At 41.2% G+C, this 22,531-nt stretch overlaps 1 protein-coding gene across 1 annotated transcript in view; it reads left to right on the forward strand.

The window, feature by feature from the left end:
- The first annotated feature begins 381 nt into the window (after positions 1–381).
- Positions 382–22,531, forward strand: part of DRD3 (dopamine receptor D3) — a 50,523-nt gene continuing 28,373 nt past the window's right edge. The window contains exons 1-3 of the mRNA NM_001289897.1: positions 382–778; positions 7,123–7,427; positions 19,218–19,330. Coding sequence (NP_001276826.1) covers positions 7,158–7,427; positions 19,218–19,330 — 383 coding nt within the window. The 5' untranslated portion in view covers positions 382–778; positions 7,123–7,157. The remainder of the gene's footprint in view (positions 779–7,122; positions 7,428–19,217; positions 19,331–22,531) is intronic.

The raw sequence follows: 22,531 nt of genomic DNA on the forward strand, positions 1-22,531 counted from the left end.
TAACATTTCTTACAGTATTAAGCTTATTTCATCTTTATTGCCAGTTATACGCCATGCCTCAGTTTTGCTGCCTTTGTAATATGTTTCCTTTAACCTTCTTTTCCCAGACAGGCTTACACCTCCAAGTTCAATTATCCTGTCAATTGTGTTTTAAATTGTACTGATTTCCATTAACCAATTGTGGTATCAATTTGAAGATCTGTTCCTTCTTCTGAACTAATCATTTTTACACCCACCAGAATCTGGAAAGGCAATTAAACTGAGGAAGGTGAGAGTTATTCAAGAGAAATTAAAGCATAAAGGTAAAAACAGTGGAAAAACTAAGATTAAAAAGAGCACTGAGGAGAAAATACACATGTACTAAAAAGCACAGTACCAGAGCAGATAGAGACAAAGAGGAAAAGAGAGCGAGGTAGAAAACGGATCCTGCTTGTGCCTACTCCATCTCTCTTTCAGCACCAAGGACAGAACCTCTGAGCGGCTGACCCAAGCAATGCTCAGTTTAGGGTCCCTCCCAAATCCTCTACAGAAAACGGATACATTCGAAAGCAGCTATGAAACGTGCACTAAGGTCTAATAGAGAAGCTGGAAGAGCAGCACTCAAGTAATTTCACCTTAGAGGCAAAAAATGGGTGATTTCTTTCTGTTCATTTCATAGTTTCTGAGTCCTGAGAAAGGCAAAGTTTGCTTTGCTTGGGTATGTCTGCTGTCAGTAAATGGCTGCAGGAGCCGAAGTGGTAAACTCCTCGGTCTCCAGAAATCAGAAGAAAATTTTAGGGTAAGTAATTTTTCTTTTCGTTTCTAATTTAGTACATAGTATTTTCCTCAAGGTTATTTAATCAGCTTGGGGTTCTGTGGATCTCTAAAAATATGCATTAAAACTCAATACCCACTCTTATTTAAAAACCAAAGCCCTGAGGAAATGGTTTTCTTTTTCTTCTAAGTGGTTAGACAGCAGAAACCTTTTATATTCCTTTTTCTTCTATTTTTTTCCCCAAAATGTACCTTGTGGACTCTAGAAGCTATATCAAGGAAGAATTAAAAGATAGAAAACAAAAAGCGGTTATTATTCTAGGATTTGTATGGAAGTTGATTGTATTCCTCTTAAGGATTTTACTTAATTGTAAGGGTCTGTTATTTTAAACTCCTCAATTCAGCACCCTGGCAATTCAGAGCTGAAGGTTTGGAGAGGCACTATTTTCAATGGTCTATTTAAAGTCAGGCTGTTTCCAAGTCAGAATCCAATTATTCCCAGCAGAGATATGTAGTACTTGAGATGATGATTGTGTATGTTTCCTTTGATGATGGTATATGATTTTTAGGGTATTGTTGTTATTTAATTGTGAGACTTCCATTGCTTGCTGTAGCTTACTGGGGCAACAGAAGTCATTGCAATTAGGTATTTGTTCCAGTTCATGCATTTAGTTTAATTGAATACCATCAAAATGCATGCATGTATAATAATGCAGCAATAGCAAAGTGAAACTTGGATTCTAAACTCATTGTGCATGACTGTTTCTCTTTACAGGTGAAGCCCTTTGCTTATTGATACTAAAGGGTTTGTAAAATATCTGTTCTTAGGTAAGAGTGAAGAACCACTGCTTGACATGGCATTGGGATCTCTTATAGTCAAGGAGAAGTAGAGACAAGATGAGAAAGATTCTTACTCAGGCACTCATTTATTTGTAGTTGAATATTTTCAAGGGTCTGTGTGGCTAGCAGTGAGCAAGGGTATTGAGCAAGGAAAATACTGATAGTATCCAAATGGGTGCCTAATATTTAAGCATCCATACAGAAGGCTGTTTATTATAGAATATGCATTAAAGCAAATACAGAACAGTTTCTACTCAATATCAGATTCAATTTCTAATGCATTGAAGTTGGTCGTCAATTAATATTTGCTTATTGATTTATTTTCTGAGTTCCCCATTTTATCTCTGATCAGAATGGTAAGATGCTCAGCCTTTAGAGGTTGTGATGGAAAGTGAGTATGCTCTGCTTTACTAGACAGGTTTAATGAGGGGGAAAAACCATTATCTTAGCTACTGGACCTCAGTAACCAGCAACAGTTTTTCTCTGTACATTTACCAACAATGTAAATGTGCCCAAATACATAAATATGCTATGTATTGCAATGCATTTGTGAATCTTTTTTAGGAAAATAGGCAGCAATTTGCAAGAAGAAAGTAGCATAGAAATGCTAAAGACTATCTCTAATAATAATAACAATGTGACTCCCACTGGTTCTATGAGCAGTGTGCACCTGCATTACTTCACCAAGCCTAGTCAGATGATGTGCATAAGATACTCTGAACAAGTGAGATTTTAAAATTAGTACCCATTTCACATTTGTCTGCCTCACCCCTAAAAGTGGCATACTTAAGTGGCATAGTTAAGAACATGAACTCTGGAATCAGACAAATCTTGGGTTGAATCAACTCCATCATTTACTGGTTTGTGTTCTCAGCAAGATATTTAACCTCTCTGTGACTCACCTTTTTTATCTAGAAAACTTGATATGATAATAGTGCTTACCTTCTTCATCAGGTTGCTGTGAGGTTGAATGATGATAATGCTTATAAACTTTAGCTATAATCATTAATTTTATCAGGCAATATAGCAAGTCCAAATTATAGCCCAGACCAGAAAAGCTCTGGAGACTGGTGTCAGGAGGCATCTGAGTAAAAGATTAGATGTGGCAACAGCCAGAGATCTGTGAAATGAGTGAAGATGTATCATGGAACCCTGTTACTGAAGTGTTTTGTTCTGGGTTGAGTAAAATCCACCTCAACTTGGGAATGAGTTTTGTGGGGTTTTTTCTTTGAGACAGGATCTTGCTCTGTCACCCAGGCTGGAGTGCAGTGGTACAATTATAGCTCACTGCAGCCTCTAACTCTTGGACTCAAGCAATCTTCCTGCCTCAGCTTTTCAAGTAGCTGGGAATACAAGCACATGGCATCACACGCAGCTAATTTTTCTTTTATTTTATTTTTGCAAAGATGGAGTCTCACTATTTTGCCCAGGCTGGTCTCAAACTCCCAGCCTCAAGTGATCCTCCCACCTCAGCCTCCCAAAGTGCTGGTATTACAGAAATGAGCCCCCAAGCAGGGCTGGGAATGATTAACATCAACTTCCATGCCCAGCAGAGACCCATTAGATAATTATGAGTTTGGGATTTAAGAATGCCTGAGATAAAGCTTGGTTCAAATCAGCCCCTTACACATTGCGTAATCTTGAGAAAGTAATTGATCTCTCAGTTTTTTTAATCCATAAAAGAAATAGATCATTATCCACCTTTAGGGCTGCTGTAAGTATTAAAATGCATGTAAAGTACTCGTACTTGACACACAGTAGTAGCCTAGATGTAGTTGTCTTCATCTTCATTTGTTCTCTTACAGAAAGAGAACAAATAATTAAAACTCTGTAAGTCTTAATGAGGTACTAAGGAGGAACCCCACGAGTGTTTCAGGCGGACTGTTATTCAGCACTGAGGGACTGAACATCAGCAAAGCAGGACAAATGTCATAACTGATGGGGACCTAACCACTCTCTGTTCCCCTGCCTTTTTAAATAGGTTATGCACTCACTCTAAGAGATGCCAGAACAAACTATAAAGACCAAGATAAATCAATACTTTGTAAGGCATTTAAAAGCTCATTAAAATGTGTAAGTAGTGTTATATGTAATGAATCTTAAAAGAATGAAGCCAGGAGTACTCTTCTATTTCTCTGCCTTCTCTATTATTTTACCTCCTACCCACTTTTAACTCCTAACACTGTTTGCTGAGGTCACCATGAATGTCATCATTTCCAAGTTCACTAGATACTCTACAATTGTAGATTATTTAACTCTTCATCTATTCCCACTTTCCTCTTAACAGTAAAAGCAACTATATTTCTGGTGCTATGTGCCAGACATTATGCTAGAGTGATGATTGTTAATGGGGAGAGCAATTTTGCCCCCCTCCCCTGGGATATTTGGCAACATCTAGAAGCATTTTTTATTGTCCCAACTTGTGGGGAGGGGTATGCTACTGGCATCTAGTGGGTATATGTAAAGGACGCTGTTAAACACCCCACACTGCACAGGACAACCTCCTCAACAAAGAATTATTCAGCCCAAATTGTCAGTAGTGCCAAACTTCATGTATAAAATTTCATTTAATCTTCATAATGACCTTATGGAGTGGATATGATTATCTCCATTTTGCTGATGAGGAAACCAGCCTATCATTGTAAATTACTTAGAGAGTGATTGAGTTAATGAATTCTCTAGGCTCTTTGCTTCTTCCTACCTGAGACCCGTTTCCTATCTGTTAGCATATCTAACAGAGGGAAAAGAAAGAAGAAAGCCCAGCTCAGTTCTGTGTTATATAAGCAACTCTGGTTTAAAAAAAAAAAAAAAAAAAAAAATCTAAGCAGGGAGGAAGTTGAAACAATTAGCTGAGAGACAGAGTAATCTAGCATCTCACGCATCTTTGCTTTCATCTCCCACATCTACAACTCATCAGAAACTACCTGAACAATCACAGTTTAACCTAACTGCTGCTATAAAGGACCTAAGATCAGATGTGGAAAAAATAAATTAGAAATCAGAAATCCATGCAACTGTGATTCCAACATCAGGCTCAGAATTGATTTTCAGAGTTGAGGGTTTCCCTTCGTATAATTAGCCACTGGCATTCAGCTATACTATTTTTAGGTAGCTGTCAAACCTCTTGGCAGAGTAAAAAGTCCAGCCAAAGGGTAACAAATATCCTAAGGTTTTATGCCTCCCTCTTACTTGGCAGGTGAGAGGAAGCTAAGACATTATTCACCACTGCAGACCCCAGAAAAGAGGGATTCTGGCCACTGTGTTCCAAAGTGGCCCAGTTGTGAAAGGGAAGACATTTGGGCCTGAGCCTGCCTTAAAGTGGAAATATCCTTGAACAATCAGAAAGCATTGTATTTTTCCAAAAGCTCTTGGCAGCAGCGGTGCTATCTCCAGGGTAGCGGCTGCCCTCCTCTGAATAATGAGAAAATTATAACTATTATCAAGAATTATTATTATGTTTTAAAATACATTGAGTGCAAACAGTGTGCCAAGATAAAGGACAATTTTTTTAAACAATTCTCTAAATTCATTCCAAGTTTGTCACCCTTTCCCAATTATTTGCTCATTTTAACTCTTTCACATTTCAGGCTGAAACATTTCAAAGTGAGGTACAAAATGACAGCCATGATTAGGCCAGTCTCCTAATCAAGGGCGAGCTACAGATACCTAGCTTGAGGGCAAATTCTGGCCACCAAGCCAGCCTCTACTTTTGCCAGGGCCTGGAGAGAGAGTTCCCATAAAGGTCCATATGTACCATGTTTAAATATTTTAAAGTCATAACCAACAAACCATTGAGTAAAATGTTTCATCTTCCCACCTTGATGAATACACCTTCGTAACAACGTGGAAGGCCAAGTTTGAATTTAAGATTCCTGGACCCTTCAAAATTCCATACAAAATGTGACTATATAGGAGAAGCTGGGCCCCCACCCCTAACCTGCCTCAGGGACCCTGGACTCTTATCTCCCCACCTCAGGCTACATAGAATCTATTTGACTGAGCTCTAACTGAAAGCCACCACTTGGCCCCAGGAACCCTACACATTTATGGCATAGTCTCCCTCAGGGTGACAGATTTAGAATGAGGCCCATGATGTCCTGGAAACAGGCTCTGAGCAGTTGGGCAGAGAATTCCCTGAGTGTGGTCTAGACAGGGTTGGAAACTTAGTGGACCTTCTCCTTGGCACTGTGGGAGGTTACAACATCATCCTGTAGGGGCTAGAGGCATAACCAGTAGAGGGTGCCTTAGTCCTTTTGGGCTGCTATCACAAAATACCATAAACTGAGTAGCTTATAAACAACAGATATTTATTTTTCACAGTTCTGAAGGCTGGGAAGTCCAAGATCAAGGCACCAGAAGATTCAGTGTCTGGTGAGGGCCTGCTTTCTGGTTCACAAATGGCTGTCTTTTCACTGTGTCCTCCCATGGTAAAAGAGATTAGCTAGCTATCTGGGTCTCTTTTATAAAAGCACTAATCTTATACATGAGGGCTCTGTCCTCATAACCTAATCACCTCTCAAAGACCCCCACCTCCTAATACCATCATATTGGGTGTTAGGATTTCTACATATGAATTTAGGGAGACACAAACACTCAAACCATAGCAGAAGACCAGAGTAGGCTCCTCTATAGGAGGACTCAGCCTGGGGCAAGAGTCACTTTCGCTTGGGTTTCAGGGTTACACCCAAAGTCGCAGGCCTTATGTCTTCCCCTAGCCTTCAGAACTGTGAGAGAATAAATGTCTGCTCTTTATAAATTACCCAGACTCAGGTGTTCTGTAATAGCAACCCAAAATGGACTAAGATAGATGGGTTTCATTATTCCCACATTTTACATGGGAATAATCTGGAGCTCAGAGAGGTAAAGTAGTATGCATAAGGTCCCAGAGTTAGGAAGCAGTAGAGCTGGGTTTGTAATCCTGCAACAGCTTCCCGTCTCACTCAGAGTCCAAGCATGGTACTTTCAATAGCCCTGCACAATCTCTCTACCTCACACCCTCCTATTCTACTCCTGCCTCACTTGTCTTCAGCCTCACTGGCCTCCGTCCTATGCCTTCTATGTGCTAGCCTTTCTTGCTGGCACCTGCTGTTCTCACTGCTCAGACTGCTATCCCATCTGATATCTGCATGGTCTGCTTCTTGATCTTCTCCAGGTCTTGACTCAATTGCTGATTTCTCCATGAGGAGTTCCTGATTATACTCAGATACTCACTCACATACATACAATCTTCACCCATTACTTACCCCCCTCCTTGATTTGTCTCCAATATACATATCATTATCGAACACACCACATCTTTTATTTGTCTTGTTTATTATCTGTCTTCCCCTCTAGAATGGGAGCTTCAAAGAGGAGGAATTAGATTTTATCTGTTTTGTTCATTGCTGTATCTCCAACTCTCACAACAGTGCCTACTATATAGAAAATGCTCAATAAATATTTGTTGATGCAATAAATAAAAAAATGTAACTAAGCAACCAAGCTCCAAAGAGTCTGATTTTATTAATATTGTTTTCTGTCTCCTCACAGGAAGCCCCTTGGCATCACGTACCTCCCCCTGGGCTATGGCACCTCTGAGCCAGCTGAGTGGCCACCTGAACTACACCTGTGGGGTGGAGAACTCCACAGGTGCCAGCCAGGCCCGCCCACATGCCTACTATGCCCTCTCCTACTGCGCGCTCATCCTGGCCATCGTCTTCGGCAATGGCCTGGTATGCATGGCTGTGCTGAAGGAGCGGGCCCTGCAGACTACCACCAACTACCTAGTAGTGAGCCTGGCTGTGGCAGACTTGCTGGTGGCCACCTTGGTGATGCCCTGGGTGGTATACCTGGAGGTGAGTAGACTTCAGGCACATGCTGTCTCTATGACTGTGCTTGTATTTGTCTTCCCTGAGTTCCGGCCTTCGGGGCTCAGAAGACTCCCCAAACAGTCAGGAACTGAGGAAGAAAGGAAAACTCTAATTCTCCCTTTAATGAGAGCGTTAAAGCTCTGGAAAACAGTCACCATCCCATCCTCCACCTGTGTCAGAACCAGGGCGCTGAGAATGATTCTGTTCGTGGGTCTCCAGTGTTCAGGTGACAGGATTTGAGTGATGGAACTCTTCCTAATATGGCCTAGAGTTTATTCTCTGTGCCAGACATGTCTCAATGACATGGTGGGCTGGGTGAGGCAGTCCAGAAGGCATCTTCACCAGTGCTCAATGTATATGAGGGTAAGGGTGTGCAGGAGGGATGTGAGGCCAGGGGGAAAAAAAGAATTATATATATAAAAAAATTAGTGAATGTAGGGAAAGATAGAAAGAATGACCAGCAAACAGATCAGACTTCTTTCGATGGTTCAGTCCCTCTTTGCTGTTTCCTCCTGGGTACCAGCTCTTCGTAGACTCTGCTACCAAAGGAACAGACAAAACCCTCAAATGTGTATTTTCCACGTGTCCATGAATAGTACAGAGCCTTTGCCAGACAGATAGTGCAGCAGATCCTGGTGAATTCTTTTGGGGAGAAACATTTATTAAATTTGAAAGTATTTTCAATTGGGAGTACAAAAGAGAGCCAGGAGGTGGTCAAGACAAAACACCCATTTGCTAACAAGGAAATCAGGATGACCATATCTGTTCAAGAAACAGATATTCTTACCAGGAAAACATGCAGTTACTTAAGATGTGATTTAAAAAAAAAAAAAAAACCTGAGTATACTATTAATATTTCTCCTCTCTACTGTGTGTCATTTTAAAGAGGTATCCACTGAAGGATCGAAATGATGCTATGATTAAGAGAAATTAAGATTCATCAAATTAATATCTCAGTTAATATTGATAGCAAAAGTGACAGTTAATTAAGTGTGACATATCATGGGAGAGCAAAAACCTTGTACATAGACTGCCTATGCTAATACCTTTGTTAAAGAATGGCTGGGAACTAAAATTAGACTTATTATCTCAAGGGGGAGATGTGAAGAAAGAAAAAAAGAAAATAGAGAAATAAAAAGAAAAGAAGAAAAACAACTAGGCTGGGTAGATCTAAAGGCTAAGGGAATTCTTCAGGAAAAAATATGTATTTATTCTTTCCAGTTAGGATAATCCTAGTGGGAAGGGTGAAGGGTCTTATAATTATCTTGATTTTTCTGTCAACCCAATTAGTCTGAGTCAACCTTGAAGTCAGAGACTAGATCTTTATTCTTCATTTCCTGTAGCCTAAACATACTACCTGGCACACAATACATGCTAACTATTATAACATTTGGTATATGCATGATGAAATGAATCTTCTCTGTAATGTATGCATTATATGGGCTGTTCCTGTTAATACCATCTGCCTCCCTATCTATTGTTACAGTCAGACTTTTTGGTGAGAGGACGTTTGGGGATGAGCTATTTGTTATTTGACATCCAACAATAATGAGCCTGAAAAAAAATTCAAAGCATGTGACATTTCTGTTCAAGAATGAGGCACTTAAGTTGCAACCAGCCAATATGAATTGGTCAATGACTCATAGCACTGCCATCATCCTCCTAAAATGTTTTTGTGCATTTCTATATGTTCCAAGGATTCTTAAGTCCTCCAGAAGGATGAATGTCAGAAAGAAACATAGGCAGTGGACCTTCACTCTAATGAGCATTTTTATTCCCTCTAAGATAAAACCAGGCGTTTGGTGTCTGTGACAAAGCCACTCAGGGGCGTTTGTTGGCTACGTATTTGTGATTATTTATAGGACTCTGGTTGGACCATACTGGAAACCATCTGTATATACTGGTTTAGGAGACGGACATCATGACTTTTCCACACTAGAAATCCATGGCATCCCCTTCCAGCCACACCTTCTGATATAGTGGTGCTCCTATCCTACTGCTGAGCATAGAGGGGCAGCTGAGACTACAGAAAATGACAGGAAATCTTAAAGAAATCACTGTAGCAGTACCTATGGGTTTTCTTCCGTGAGAACAGCTCTGGTGGAGTTCTTGGTTTCTCCCCACAAAAACCATAATACTTTGCCCTCTGTCCAACAGGTTATTTCGTGTAGGTATTCAGTGATCAAGATCATAATTTTTACATTTGATCTTAACCAAAAGGCTGAGAAGCAATAAGAGCATGATTTTTAAAATCTACATGCACATCAGGAAGATTTGGGGGAGCAGAGACATCTCCTTACTGGCTTTAGGGCCTCTTTTTGGTCTTACCAACTTGCTTCAAGGCACTGACTGGGTCTTGAAGCAAGTTGGTAAGACCAAAAAGAGGCCCTAAAGCCAGTGAAGAATACAGAGGACCAAGTCTCTCTATCTTACATCAGTCTACACTTTTCTTAATCTCAAATGTTTTCCTGTCTTTCCTTAGAGGCAGATGAGGCACCTTAATGAAAGAAAAGAGCACTTTGAGCCCTTAAAATATGGGCTATGGATATATAAATCCATGTGCCTCAAGAAGAAGCAAAGTGTTATTCTCACTAACTTGTCCTAATGATAGTGCAGTTTGAGTAGCTACTCTAGTAATTACTAAATTTTACCTAAGAGCTCCCTTTGGAAAAGAAAAGGGTGCAATGTTGATCACCGAGACTGCTATAGGCTTGAGGGCCCCCAGGAAGATAAGATATACATGAGGAGAACACCATTTTGGGATCCAAAGATTCACCAAATTCATAGCCTCATGTGCTTTGATTTGAACACATCCACCTTCTTCAAAGGAAAATTGGCTCATTTTGCCAGACACCAGTATTTATGACGTAGGAATGTTTTGGCTGTAAATATTGGAAATCTTGATTAGTTGTGACTTAATTACATTTAATGTTTTCAAATAACCAGAATTCTGGAGGAAAAGAATTGTTGTGTTGGTTCAGCTGCCCCATGGTGTCATCACAGACCAGACATTTCCATCCTTCCTCTTCGCCATCCTTGGCAAGCTGGCCTAGTTCTGTATGTTGCCATAGCCCCCTAGCACCGTGGCAGTATTCAAAAATAGGATGGATAGGGACAGCAGTAAATGAGAGAGAGAGAGAGCACTTTTCCTGTAGTAGCTTGAAGTATGTTTCTAAGAGATTTCACATAAGCTTAATTGGCCAGAACTTAGTCATGAGGCCACCTTTAGCTGCAAAGGAAGCTAAAAACGAAAAAATGAAAATGTGTGTTTTATTTTAAAAAGATGTAGGGGTGGGGAATTGCTCTGAGGTAGGCAATAAAGTATCACATTGCCTTTATTGGAATTCACTGGGATGAATGTCATTTCAACACAGTGTCATGCTGCAAGAAAAAGACTCAGAACTGGGAGTCAGAAGACATGGATTTCAGTGCATAACATGGAGGTGACAACAACATTTTCCACCTTGAGCTGATGTTAGACACAGCTGTCATCAACTGATAGAGTATTTTGATAACCAAAACTTTTGATCCATAAATATCTCACTTAAGACACTTTTAATTATAAGTTTAAAAAAACTTAACTCCAATTGGCTTAAATGAAAAAACAGAATGCATTGACTGTCATACCAGGAACTTTATAAAGTCCTCTGGGAGGGTGGGCTGCAGGCACAGTTCCATCAGGGCACCAGCTCCATTTCCCTACAATTCTCTCAGCTCTGCCTTTTCCCATATACTGACCTTACCTGCAGGCAACAGGACAAGCTATAGGCCTCACATGTCCATACCACACCATTCACGGCAAGAGAGAAAATCCTTTTCTTAGAATTTCTAGTAGAGGTATCAAGATGTGCTCTGATTGGACTGGTTTGTGGCACATGATTTTCAAATTGAAAAATTGATTTAACACAGGTTATGTGTTTCTTCCTTGGACACTGCCCAGGGATCTCACAGATTCCCAGTGGAATCTAGGGCCTATTTATTGGAAAGATGGAAGAGGATAGTCTGTAAGTGGGAACCACAGTCAGCTTTCATTGGTATCATTCTCATCTTTAAGACACAGAGGAGCCTTCACTTGGGTATACATAAGGGGGCTCACAGGGACCAGTCACTGACGTTCTTCAGTATTCTCTGTCCTCAAACCTGGCAGAGAAGTTCAGGACAAAAACCAAGCAGGTGACCTCACAGATTATATTTCAGAGGACTCCTGGCTTGGCTATCTGTTTAAATCAGTTTGCAACATTTTCTCAACTTTTCTGAGGCATCCCAAATAGTTCTATCTCAGATTTCCTCTCAAGATTTTAATTTCCTGCTTTACCGTCTGCACTCCGGAGCTTCCTCTCCAAGCACAAACATCTTATTTTGTTCCACTCAGTGAAGCACCTTTTGTGATGTTTAAAGCACTTTTATCAGGATAGAAAGGCAGTACAAGCAGCCAGGGGAACATTTGGAATACTAAACTCAGACTACTTGGGTCCCAGTATAGACAGGAGGATAACTTGAGGATTAAGAAAGGTAGTCAAGCAAGATAGAACAGGATGAGTTCAGGCAAGGAAACGCACCACAGAAAAAGCAATCGAGGTCGGATGGTGATGAAAGGAAAGAAGAGCAAAATTTTAGGAAGGGAGGAATCTTTGAGTTTGTAATGATATTGATTATTAAAAATAAAGAAGTGAGTTTTTTTAAAGGAAAGTTTTACCACAGCTCAAAAAACCCCAAGTGATAGCAATTTAAGACCTCCCTACTGGAAAACAAAAACAGGAGATTCTCACGATCTCTTCACCAAACTCTGGATTTTGATAAAAAGTCATAGAATATTAAAGCTGGAAAGGCTTGGAGATTATTTTTGCCATCATTTCCACAGTGTGATCCAACCACAAGAAATTCCTGGCCATATTCTAATGATATCGTATCTCTGAGGATGAGTCTTGGAGTCTCATATTGAAATGAGCTCCTCCATACTTCTAATGCACCTAAACTTTGAGCAGTCTGAGCTAAACTTTCGTTAGGGGGTGTATTAGTCCATTTTGTGGAGCTACAACAGAATACATGAGGCTGTGTAATTTACAAAGAACAGATTTATTTCTTACAGTTCTGGAGGCTTGGAAGTCTAAGATCAAGAGACCTCCATCTGGGAAAGGCTTTCATGCTATCATCCCATGGTGGAAGGTGGGAGGGCAGAAGAGAGGCAAAAGGGGACCGAACTTGTCCTTTTATAAGGAAGCCACTCCCACAACAACATTAATCCATTCACGAGGGCAGAGTCCTCAAGGCTAATCACCTCTCATTAGGCCCCATCTCCCAACACTGTTGCATTGGGGATTGAGTTTCCAACACATGCATTTTGGGGGACACAATTTATAGCATAAGGGAAAGAGAGACTGCTTGTTAAAAATACAAACTGTTGGCCGGGTGTGGTGGCTCACACCTGTAATCCCCACACTTTGGGAGGCTGAGGCGGGTGGACCACCTGAAGTCAGGAGTTCGAGAACAGCCTGGCCAACATGGTAAAACCCTGTCTCTACTAAAAATACAAAAATTAGCTGGGCATAATGGCAGGTACATGTAATCCCAGCTACTTGGGAGGCTGAGGCAGAAGAATTGCTTGAACCCGGGAGGGTGAGCCGAGATCATGCCACTGCACTCCAGCCTGGGTGACAAAGCAAGACTCTGTCTCAAAAAAAAAAAAAAAAAAAAAAGAAACTGTTGGGTCTACCTCAGGTCTACCAAACCAGCATTTCCAGGGCAGCCCCGGAACTCTAGAGTAATTATAATGAGCCCCAAGCCCAACTCCCACCTTACATGACTTGTGCAACCAGCTAGACATCTGCTATGACATTTGGGAACCAATAAGCTACAAACCCCCCATTTCACAGATGGAGAAATTAAGATGAAGAGAAGTGAAAAATCCTTATTTATTATTCTGTTTTGCCCCACAGCAACCCTCCCACCAAGAAATACTCCAAATGTGGCAAGCAAAATGGACTGAAGAGGCTAATTAGAGAAGTACTTCTACTTTTGCCTCTTAGATATTTCCAAATAACTAAAAATTCATCCCTTTAGAGTTGGAGTTCTTAATCTGGGGAGTCCATCAACTTGGATGTAAATAAAACTACTCACTTATTTTCCCTGAGATGAAATTTAGAATTTCCTTTAATTCCAAATGTAGCTATCAACCTACAGCAGAAGAAATCTTTAGTGTGACCAGTAGAAATCACAGATTTTTTTTCTCAATTTTTTTAACTTTTTTTTTTCCTTTTGAGATGGAGTCTCACTCTGTTGCCCAGGCTGGAGTGCAGTGGTGTAATCTCAGCTCACTGCAACCTCCACCTCCCGGGTTCAAGTGATTCTCCTGCCTCAGCCTCCCAAATTTTGTTTAACTTTTTAACACTCCTTCCTGCACATTGATGATATTTATATTTTCAAACCACATTATGATTGTTGCAGACATCTTGAAACATCACTTATACTCATCATTACTATGAAATTATACAAATGTTGGACCTGCCACTAGATCTTGTTATTTAATGAATTATTAAAGGAACACATATATTTTAAACACTTTGATAACTATATTTCAATAAAATTGATATCCTTTATGAACCACTGTATTTATTTCATGCTTTAAAAACATTCTTCTGGCCAAGCGTGGTGGCTTATGCCTGTAATCTCAGCACTTTAGGAGGCCAAGGTGGGTGGATCACCTGAGGTCAGGAGTTCGACACCAGCCTGGCCAACATGGTGAAACCCCGTCTCTACTAAAAATACAAAAATTAGTTGGGCCTGGTGGCATGAGCCTATAATCCCAGCTACTTAGGAGGCTGAGGCAGGAGAATCGCTTGAACCCGGGAGGTGGAGGTTGCAGTGAGCCGAGATTGTAGTACTGCACTCCAGCCGGGCGACAGAGTGAGACTCCGTCTCAAAACAAAAAGCATTCTTCTGAGAAGGGGATCATGAAGCTAACAAAATCCACAGGATAAAGAATGCTTAAGAAACTCTGCTTTAGGAACAACCATTTCTGAGGATCATTTTATGCTCCCCTTAACCCCAGACCAGTGTCTCCCAAATCAAGACAATAAGAATCACTTGAGGGACTTATTACTCTGAGTGAGGCCTAAGAATCATTTTGTTTAACAGGAGCATCTGGAGGTTTAAGAAATGCTGCCTTATAATCAGTAAATTTGGGGAATGCTGCCCTAGGCTGTGTCTTTTGAAATCAATAGACAAGTTCAGTACCTGAGGACACTTTCCTGCTTACTCAACTTCTGTGTTGCCACAGGAAGTTAGTTACATTCATTAGCAAGTAAGAGTAACACCACCTGGTTTCTGTATAATTCTGAAGTGAGTTATTCATTAGAATGCAGGAGAAAGAATCGTGTCTCTAAAAAGCCTCAATCAATCTGATTTTTTTTCACTTTTTTTTTTTTTTTTTTTTTTTGAGACTGAGTCTTGCTCTATCACCCAGGCTGGAGTGCAGTAGCATGATCTCGGCTCACTGCAACCTCCGCCTCCCAGGTTCAAGCAATTCTCATGCCTCAGCTTCCCAAGTAGGTAGGATAACAGGTGCCCACCACCACACCCAGCTAATTTTTGTATTTTTGGTAGGGACGGGGGTTTCACCGTGTTGCCCAGGCTGGTGTCGAACTCTTGACCTCAAGTGATCCACCCACCTCTACCTCCCAAAGGGCTGGGATTACAGGCATGAGCCACCATGCCCGGCCTTTTTTCACTTTTATCTGTTTTAATTTCAAAAATCATTTTGCCTTTCATAATCCTCCAACACTTCGTACCTATCTCACCTTCGGTGCCTATCACATTGCCTCATAGCTGTTTTTTAAGTACCTATCTCCTGGGCCCTCAGCTCACCCATACCCATTCACACATTACTTCTGGTAATAGGCACACATTGTATTCTGAGATCCTGGGAACAAAAACAGGTTTGTTTCAATACATCCGTCCAAGCAAAGTATCAGACACATCATGGGCACTCATTAGACCATGGCTATAGGGATAATGGATGGACACACACGAACTCCTCTACCTCCTATGATACTAGAATGGAGTTAAATTGTACACATCTCAGAAGTGCAAGCCACTAACCTTCGGAGGCAGGAAGAGTAATGGTTAATATAAAGGGGTTGAAATTCTAGCTCCTTTTACAAGCTATGTGTCCTTAGGTAAATTACTCAACCATTCCAGGTCTCCATTTCTTTATCTATAAGTTAGAAATCACATTTACCTCTTCAGGTTGCGATGAGAAAATGTGTGAGAGTTACTAGCATATTCTTGGCACCTAGATGCACTTTATTGATCCCTTACTATTAGTTGCTTGATGTGGAGGATGCCAATAGAAAAAAAAAAAAATCATTACAAGTCCCACCAATTAGAGACTAATTTTAATGTGTAAGCTCCAGGGAAGGCTAAGTGATGGCACCTTAGTGGGAATTATTTTAATCAGCTAATCAGATTGTTTTCTTCTTGACTCTTAGCTGAAATCAAGGAGGGAATGAGAATTTTGATGGCAGAATCAGAAGATGGGAAAAGAGGATAGCCGGAATGGGATGACGGGCCAGTGGGAGCCTGGAAGCCAGAGAACAGCTTGGGGGCTTTGGCCTTTGGGGGCTAAGCAGGAGGGGTATTAAAGAAAACTGTCTGTGTACTTTCACCAGCCCCAAAGGCAGCACGTACTACTGTCTCTTGCACTATTCTTTGAACCCTGGGATAGAGGCAATCAGGAGAGTGTCTCTTTCCCTAGAAAGGAGATGATATGGTCTGCCACACAAAAAGCCCTGAGGAGAACCTGGTTTTCTTCTTTCCCCTGCTTCCAACAGGTATCATCCTTCCAAAGGTATCATCCCTTTTCCAACAACTACCCCTCCTCACCTAATACTTCCCTGTAGCAGGGTGGGTAACAACCTACATTCCAATGCTCTGTCTGCCTGTACTAGCCCTGTGACCTTGGACAAAGTGCTTATTCTTTCTAAGCTTTTAGGTTCTTCCTCTGCAATGAAGATAATAATCCTCTGTCATAGAATTATAATCAGCAATAGAAGTCATGTATGTAAAGTGCTTTGCAGAACACCAGGCACTTAGTAAGCATTCACTAAATGTTAGCTGTTATTATGACAGATTATGTCAGAGGCCATTTATTATTTCAGAATGTATTTTCATGGTTGGGCCCTGCCCTGGGAGTGGGGATGCAGCAGTGAACAAGCAAATCTTCCTGCTCCTCTTGGTGTTGGTTAAGTAACAATAACTCCATCTCTTATCAAGTAAATGTATAACTTGTCTTCAAAAATCTCTAAGAACACATATAATAAAAACAAATTCAGTTTTCAAAGTCTGAAGTTTCAAAGTTATAGAAATTCGTGGAACGGGTCATGTGGATTGGTAACACATGTACAGTGAATTCTCAATAAATGTTAATTCCTATTAACAAGATTAGGATATCATGATGATCTCTAGTATTTTATTGAAGAATGCCTTACTTCTCCAGTTATCTTGTAAATTCTTTAAGGATAGACTCTGTAGTACATTTTGTAAAACCTCTCAACACATATGACATACACTCCTACAAAGCAAGTACTAAGAGCTTCACAAGTATTTGCTTTATAAGTGCATGAATGAATGAATGAATGAATATCCAGCAAACACTGAAGTTTGCTGTTATCCTAATTATCCTTTCTCACCTACCCTAGCCCGAAACACACATAAACAAACATGTGTTCACAGTTATGCCAAAAAGGGTTTTTAAAAACCTTAACTGCAGAGTAGATATAATGTTGAAATAAAATTTAGCATACAAAATCAGCTTTTGCAAGAAGCTTTTACAGTATGCAACTGTCCTATATAATGAACAAAAACATCTTTTATTCTCCTGGTTCCCCTAAATCATTGTGTTATTATGACTCTTTAGATCAGAATTCTTACCTCTCAATCTTTTAAAAGCTTTTTATTCTCAGGATTCCTATAAATTCATATTCAACCTTTATTTACATAGAGCCAATTGGTCAAACTAAAAGAGAGACAGTAAATCCAAAACCAAATGAAAAATATGATGATTTCTTCACTAGTTTTAACTTTTCATTCTTGCTTTTAAACAAAAAATCATTAGTCAGGGTTTCTCAAAACAGTCTGGAGATGACCAAACATAGGAATAAAATGAGATGCAAAAAAAGAAATAAATCCAAGGGGAAGAAGTTATTAGGGACGAGGAAGGATAGACGGCCTTTTAGGACCTTGTTTTATTGGGATAAAACAGAAATGAACAGTAAAGTGACCTGGTCATATAAGGAGATCCTTGAATAGAGAATCCAGATGAAGGAATAGCGCTATCTTTATGCACAGTCACTTGGTCAGTATCTGTTTTCTTGTTGAGAAGGCTACTGTACCATTTTTCACTTTCTTGCTCTTAAATGGCCATTGGGCCTATTCAGGAGGGGTATTGTGAATACTTAGCTACAGCCAGAGTCACAAAGCCTGGCAGGTTTCTCCCTGAGAACTAGGGTCCCCAAGAATGACAGCCCACCCCCCCAGGCAAGAAGCTGGTAACTGCACAAAGCCTTGCGGTCCATTGGTGGCCTTTGGTGGACATTTTAAAGGTGACAATCTCCCTGACACATCTTCCTGATTCAATTAGGCTATGCAAAAGTTTTAAAAATAAATAGAAATATACTAGAATATAAATGATGTTACCTAAATTCCTGACTGTAAGCATTACTCAGAGGATGTTATGGAGCTTGAAGCACATGTATAGATAGATGCATGAGGTTGAAACCATCCTCATGAATTCTGAGTAGTAAACAGAATCCAGCCCTTTTCCCCACCTTTTGGTTTTTGGGATGTGGATGGGGAGGGAGAGTGTTGAAGGCAGTCACATTGGCACAGACTTATTTTATATAGATTCCCATAGATGTTGTTTCAGAATGTTTCCAAGCTTTATAACCTGAAGCCAGATATATTTTTACTTTGGAGGTAAATTTCATGAAAAATGTGTTCTTAACTTATTTCTTGAGTACATGATGAGCTCTCTACTGGGTGAAGGACTTCAGAGACACAGTTTTGGCACAATGTATGCATCGGGCAGTCACCGAAGTTCTTTTACCACCAGCTGAGCATCTATGAGTAAGTTATCACTTAACCACAAGGAGCATTAGTTGCCTCCTGAGTTTGAACTTCAACAGTGATTCTCAAACCTTGGTATGTACAGGAGTGTTTATTTAAAAATGAAGGTTTTAGCTGGGGTTGGTGGTGCATACCTGTATTCCCAACTACTCGGGAGGCTGAGGCAGGAGAATCGCTTGAACCCGGGAGCCAGAGGTTGCGGTGAGCCGAGATCGAGCCATTGCACTCCAGCCTGGGCAGCAAGAGCAAAACTCCCTCTCAAAAAATAAAATGAATGTAAAAAAACAAAAATGAAGATTTACGGACCACAGAGCCAAAGATTCTGACTCAGTAGGTATAGGAAGGATTCAGAAATCTACATCTTTAATAACACCCCACTGTGGACCACACTTTGAGAATCACTGTACTAATTGACTTGGAAGATCACTTCCAGCATTAGCATTCTAACATTCTGTGAATGTGTCCTTTCTTTAGGCAACCAATCTTGGATAGCCTGGCACTCCCTCGATGTTCGTCTGCCCTGTAGGAACAATGGTACACAGGGAGCAGGAGTGCCAACATCTACACTACGCAGCATAGGAAAGACAATAGGGCTAACTAGGTTGTTGCTCCTTCACTGGGGTAAACACTAACATCCTTGTCTCTGATACCCAGGTGACAGGTGGAGTCTGGAATTTCAGCCGCGTTTGCTGCGATGTTTTTGTCACCCTGGATGTCATGATGTGTACAGCCAGCATCCTGAACCTCTGTGCCATCAGCATAGACAGGTAGGGCTGCAATTCCCCTTCCAGGTGGCCCAAAAGCTGGGGAAGTGGGGAGAGACAGATTTTGCACTTGAGGGTACTGGGGTCACCTCCAAGTAGAACTTGACACTGGAACATTTTCTTTCCTCTCTTTTTCTTTTAAAGTATGGTTTGCCGGTGAGAAGAAACCCCTGCGACAGGAGGGAAATAATGACCCTATAAGCTTTCCTGGCCTTTCTCCTCCTCCGGCTCCCTGAACAGGATTCTGGTTTTGCTTTTCTACCATCCTTTGGGGGCTTTTTGGCTTCCTAATAGGAAGGAAAGCGGGAGGGGGAGAAGAAGGAAAGGTGAGCCGACTGGGGTTGGTAGGAAATTCGGTAGTTGTTTTGTTTGGTTGGAGGTGAGAGATGGAGAGAAGGTGGGAGAGAGAAAGAGAAAGAAAGAGGGGCAGGTGTAGGGATAATTTTTGAGGGGGAGAGAGGAGAGAAGTGGGGGAGAAAGGCAACTTTAGAAAGCATGGCTGTGATCTATGTTTCTCTCATAGAGCTTAGAGAAGCAAGTAAAGAATAGTATGTTTTCTAATTACATTTTGGTTGCTGGGGTAAATTGCTGTGATTTTGACTCCTCTCTGTGTGTTCTGCCTGAGTAGCATTGCTTTCTATCCCTGAGAGCACCTGGACTCACCACCCTTGCTCTGGGTCCCTCTGTCTCTCCCTTCCGCCCTCTCCTTTTGTCTTCCTCTCTTCTTTCCCCTTTCCTCTGCCTGAGCCTTAGATTTACCTGGCTCCCCCTCCCCGCACTCCCTCCCAACATCACCAGCCTCACTGAGAGCCCTGGGGTAAAGGAGGTCACTTTCAAGCCTATGGCCCTTGATGCCAGTCAAAAGCCGCCTCCCTTTCCTTCTCTGAGTTCTCTCTCTCCCACTTCCCCTTCCACCTCTTCTCCTTCTCCCAGTAATATCATCCATCCACCTCATAACTCCAACAGGTGACCCCAGATAAGATCTGCCATTCATTGAGAATTTATCACATTGTGCTAAGCTTTGACACACATTAGTTCATTTCATCTTCACAATTCTTAGGTACGGTTATTATCTTATGTATTATCTTAGGTACTGTTATTTTATGGTATAAACATTGGCTACCTTCAAACAGGGACCACTGAATTCAGCTGAATACTCTTTGTTCAAGACTTTGTAATGGGCACAGCAGGGAATGTCACAGGTGATCGGTCTTGTAGAAGAGTTTGGGGTGATGATAATGAAGCAAACCAGCTGCAGTCCTCTACTGCTGTAAATAATGTATTCCTGAAAATGTGCACTAAATGTCTAGAAATTATACAAAAGACTTAGATATTAGAGCTAAAAATATTGTAAAATCCCCAACTCTTCACTTTTTAAAACAGCTTTATGCAAATATAACTCACATACCACACAATTCATCCACTCAAAGTGTGTAATTCGATGTTATATTGTTATGTTTACAGATTTATGCAATCATATTCCTATAATTTTTTTTTCAGAGATGAGGTCTTGCTATGTTGTCCAGGCTGGCCTCAAACTCCTGGACTCAAGCGATCCTCCCACCTTAGCCTCCCAAGTAGCCAGGATTACTGGCACACACTACTGCACCTGGATCCCTCTTTTTATTTTTATTTTATTTTATTTTATTTTATTTTTTGAGATAGAGTTTCACTTTTGTTCCCCAGGCTGGAGTGCAGTGGTGCGATCTCAGCTCACTGCAACCTCCACCTCCCGGGTCCAAGTGATTCTTCTGCCTCAGCCTCCCAAATAGCTGGGATTACAGGCATGCGCCACCATGCCTGGCTAATTTTGTATTTTTAGTAGAGATGGGGTTTCTCCATGTTGGTCAGGCTGGTCTCGAACTCCCGACCTCAGGTGATCCGCCCACCTCAAACTCCCAAAGTGCTGGGATTACAGGTGTGAGCCACTGTGCCTGGCCTACCCCTCTATTTTTAAACACACTCTTTAATGGTATTATTTTCAGCATTGTGGACATGTTCTTTAGCTTTCCTCTTGGTTGGCTAGCCAACCAAGTCATCTAAATAAAAAATAATCCAGTTAGCTGATTGGTTTGCAGGATCACCAGAGGAAAGGGTGTTCATATTCATGTTTTGATTATTTTTCAAAATTCCCATTTCAGCATGTAAAAGGAAATGTGAGGCTGTTGCTATAGAGGGCACAACACTGGGCCAATTGAGGGGGCCTGTGCTATGACCTCTAGAAAAGGCAGGCTGGAGATGCCACAACATAGTGACAGAGAAAGCATTATGAAGGTTCCAGGATGACTGAATCAGACTGTGGGAATGTGAAAGGGCTTTATGGAAAAGAGGATCATGCTTTGGAGCATGAGAAGGATATGGGGCAACCTGGGAAGAGATGAAATTGAAAAGGGGGATTGAGGCCTGGTGTGGTGGCTTACTCCTATAATCCCAGCAATTTGGGAGGCCGAAGCAGATGGCTCATTTGAGGTCAGGAGTTCGAGACCAGCCTGGTCAACGTGGTGAAAACCCATCTCTACTAAAAATGCAAAAATTAGCCGGACGTGGTAGTAGGTGTCTGTAATTCCAGCTACTCAGGAGGCAGAGGCTGGAGAATCGCTTGAACCTAGGAGGTGGAGTTTGCAGTGAGCTGAGACTGTACCACCACACTCCAGCCTGGGCAACAGAGTGAGACTCTGACTCAAAACAACAAGAAAGAAAAGGAAGGAAGGAAGGAAGGAAGGAAGGAAGGAAGGAAGGAAGGAAGGAAGGAAGGAAGGAAGGAAGGAAGGAAGGAAGGAAGGGAGGAAGGGAGGAAGGGAGGAAGGGAGGGAGGGAGGGAGGGAGGGAGGGAGGGAGGGAGGGAGGGAGGGAGGGAAAGAAAGAAAGAAAGAAAGAAAGAAAGAAAGAAAGAAAGAAAGAAAGAAAGAAAGAAAGAAAGAAAGAGAGAGAGAGAGAGAGAGAAAGAAAGAAAGAAAGAGAAAGAGAGAAAGGAAGGAAGGAGAAAGAGAGAGAGAAAGAGGAGAAAGAAAGAAAAGAAAGAGAGAGAGAGAAAGAAGGAAAGAAAGAAAGAGGAGAAGGAAAGAAAAGAAAAGAAGGAAGGAAGGAAAGAAAGAGAAAGAAAGAAAGAAAGAAAGAAAAAGAAAGAAAGAAAGAAAGAAAGAAAGAAAGAAAGAAAGAAAGAAAGAAAGAAAGAAAGAAAGAAAGAAAGAAGGAAAGAAAGTC

Source organism: Macaca mulatta, chromosome 2 (assembly GCF_049350105.2).
Source record: "Macaca mulatta isolate MMU2019108-1 chromosome 2, T2T-MMU8v2.0, whole genome shotgun sequence".
NCBI lineage: Eukaryota > Metazoa > Chordata > Mammalia > Primates > Cercopithecidae > Macaca > Macaca mulatta.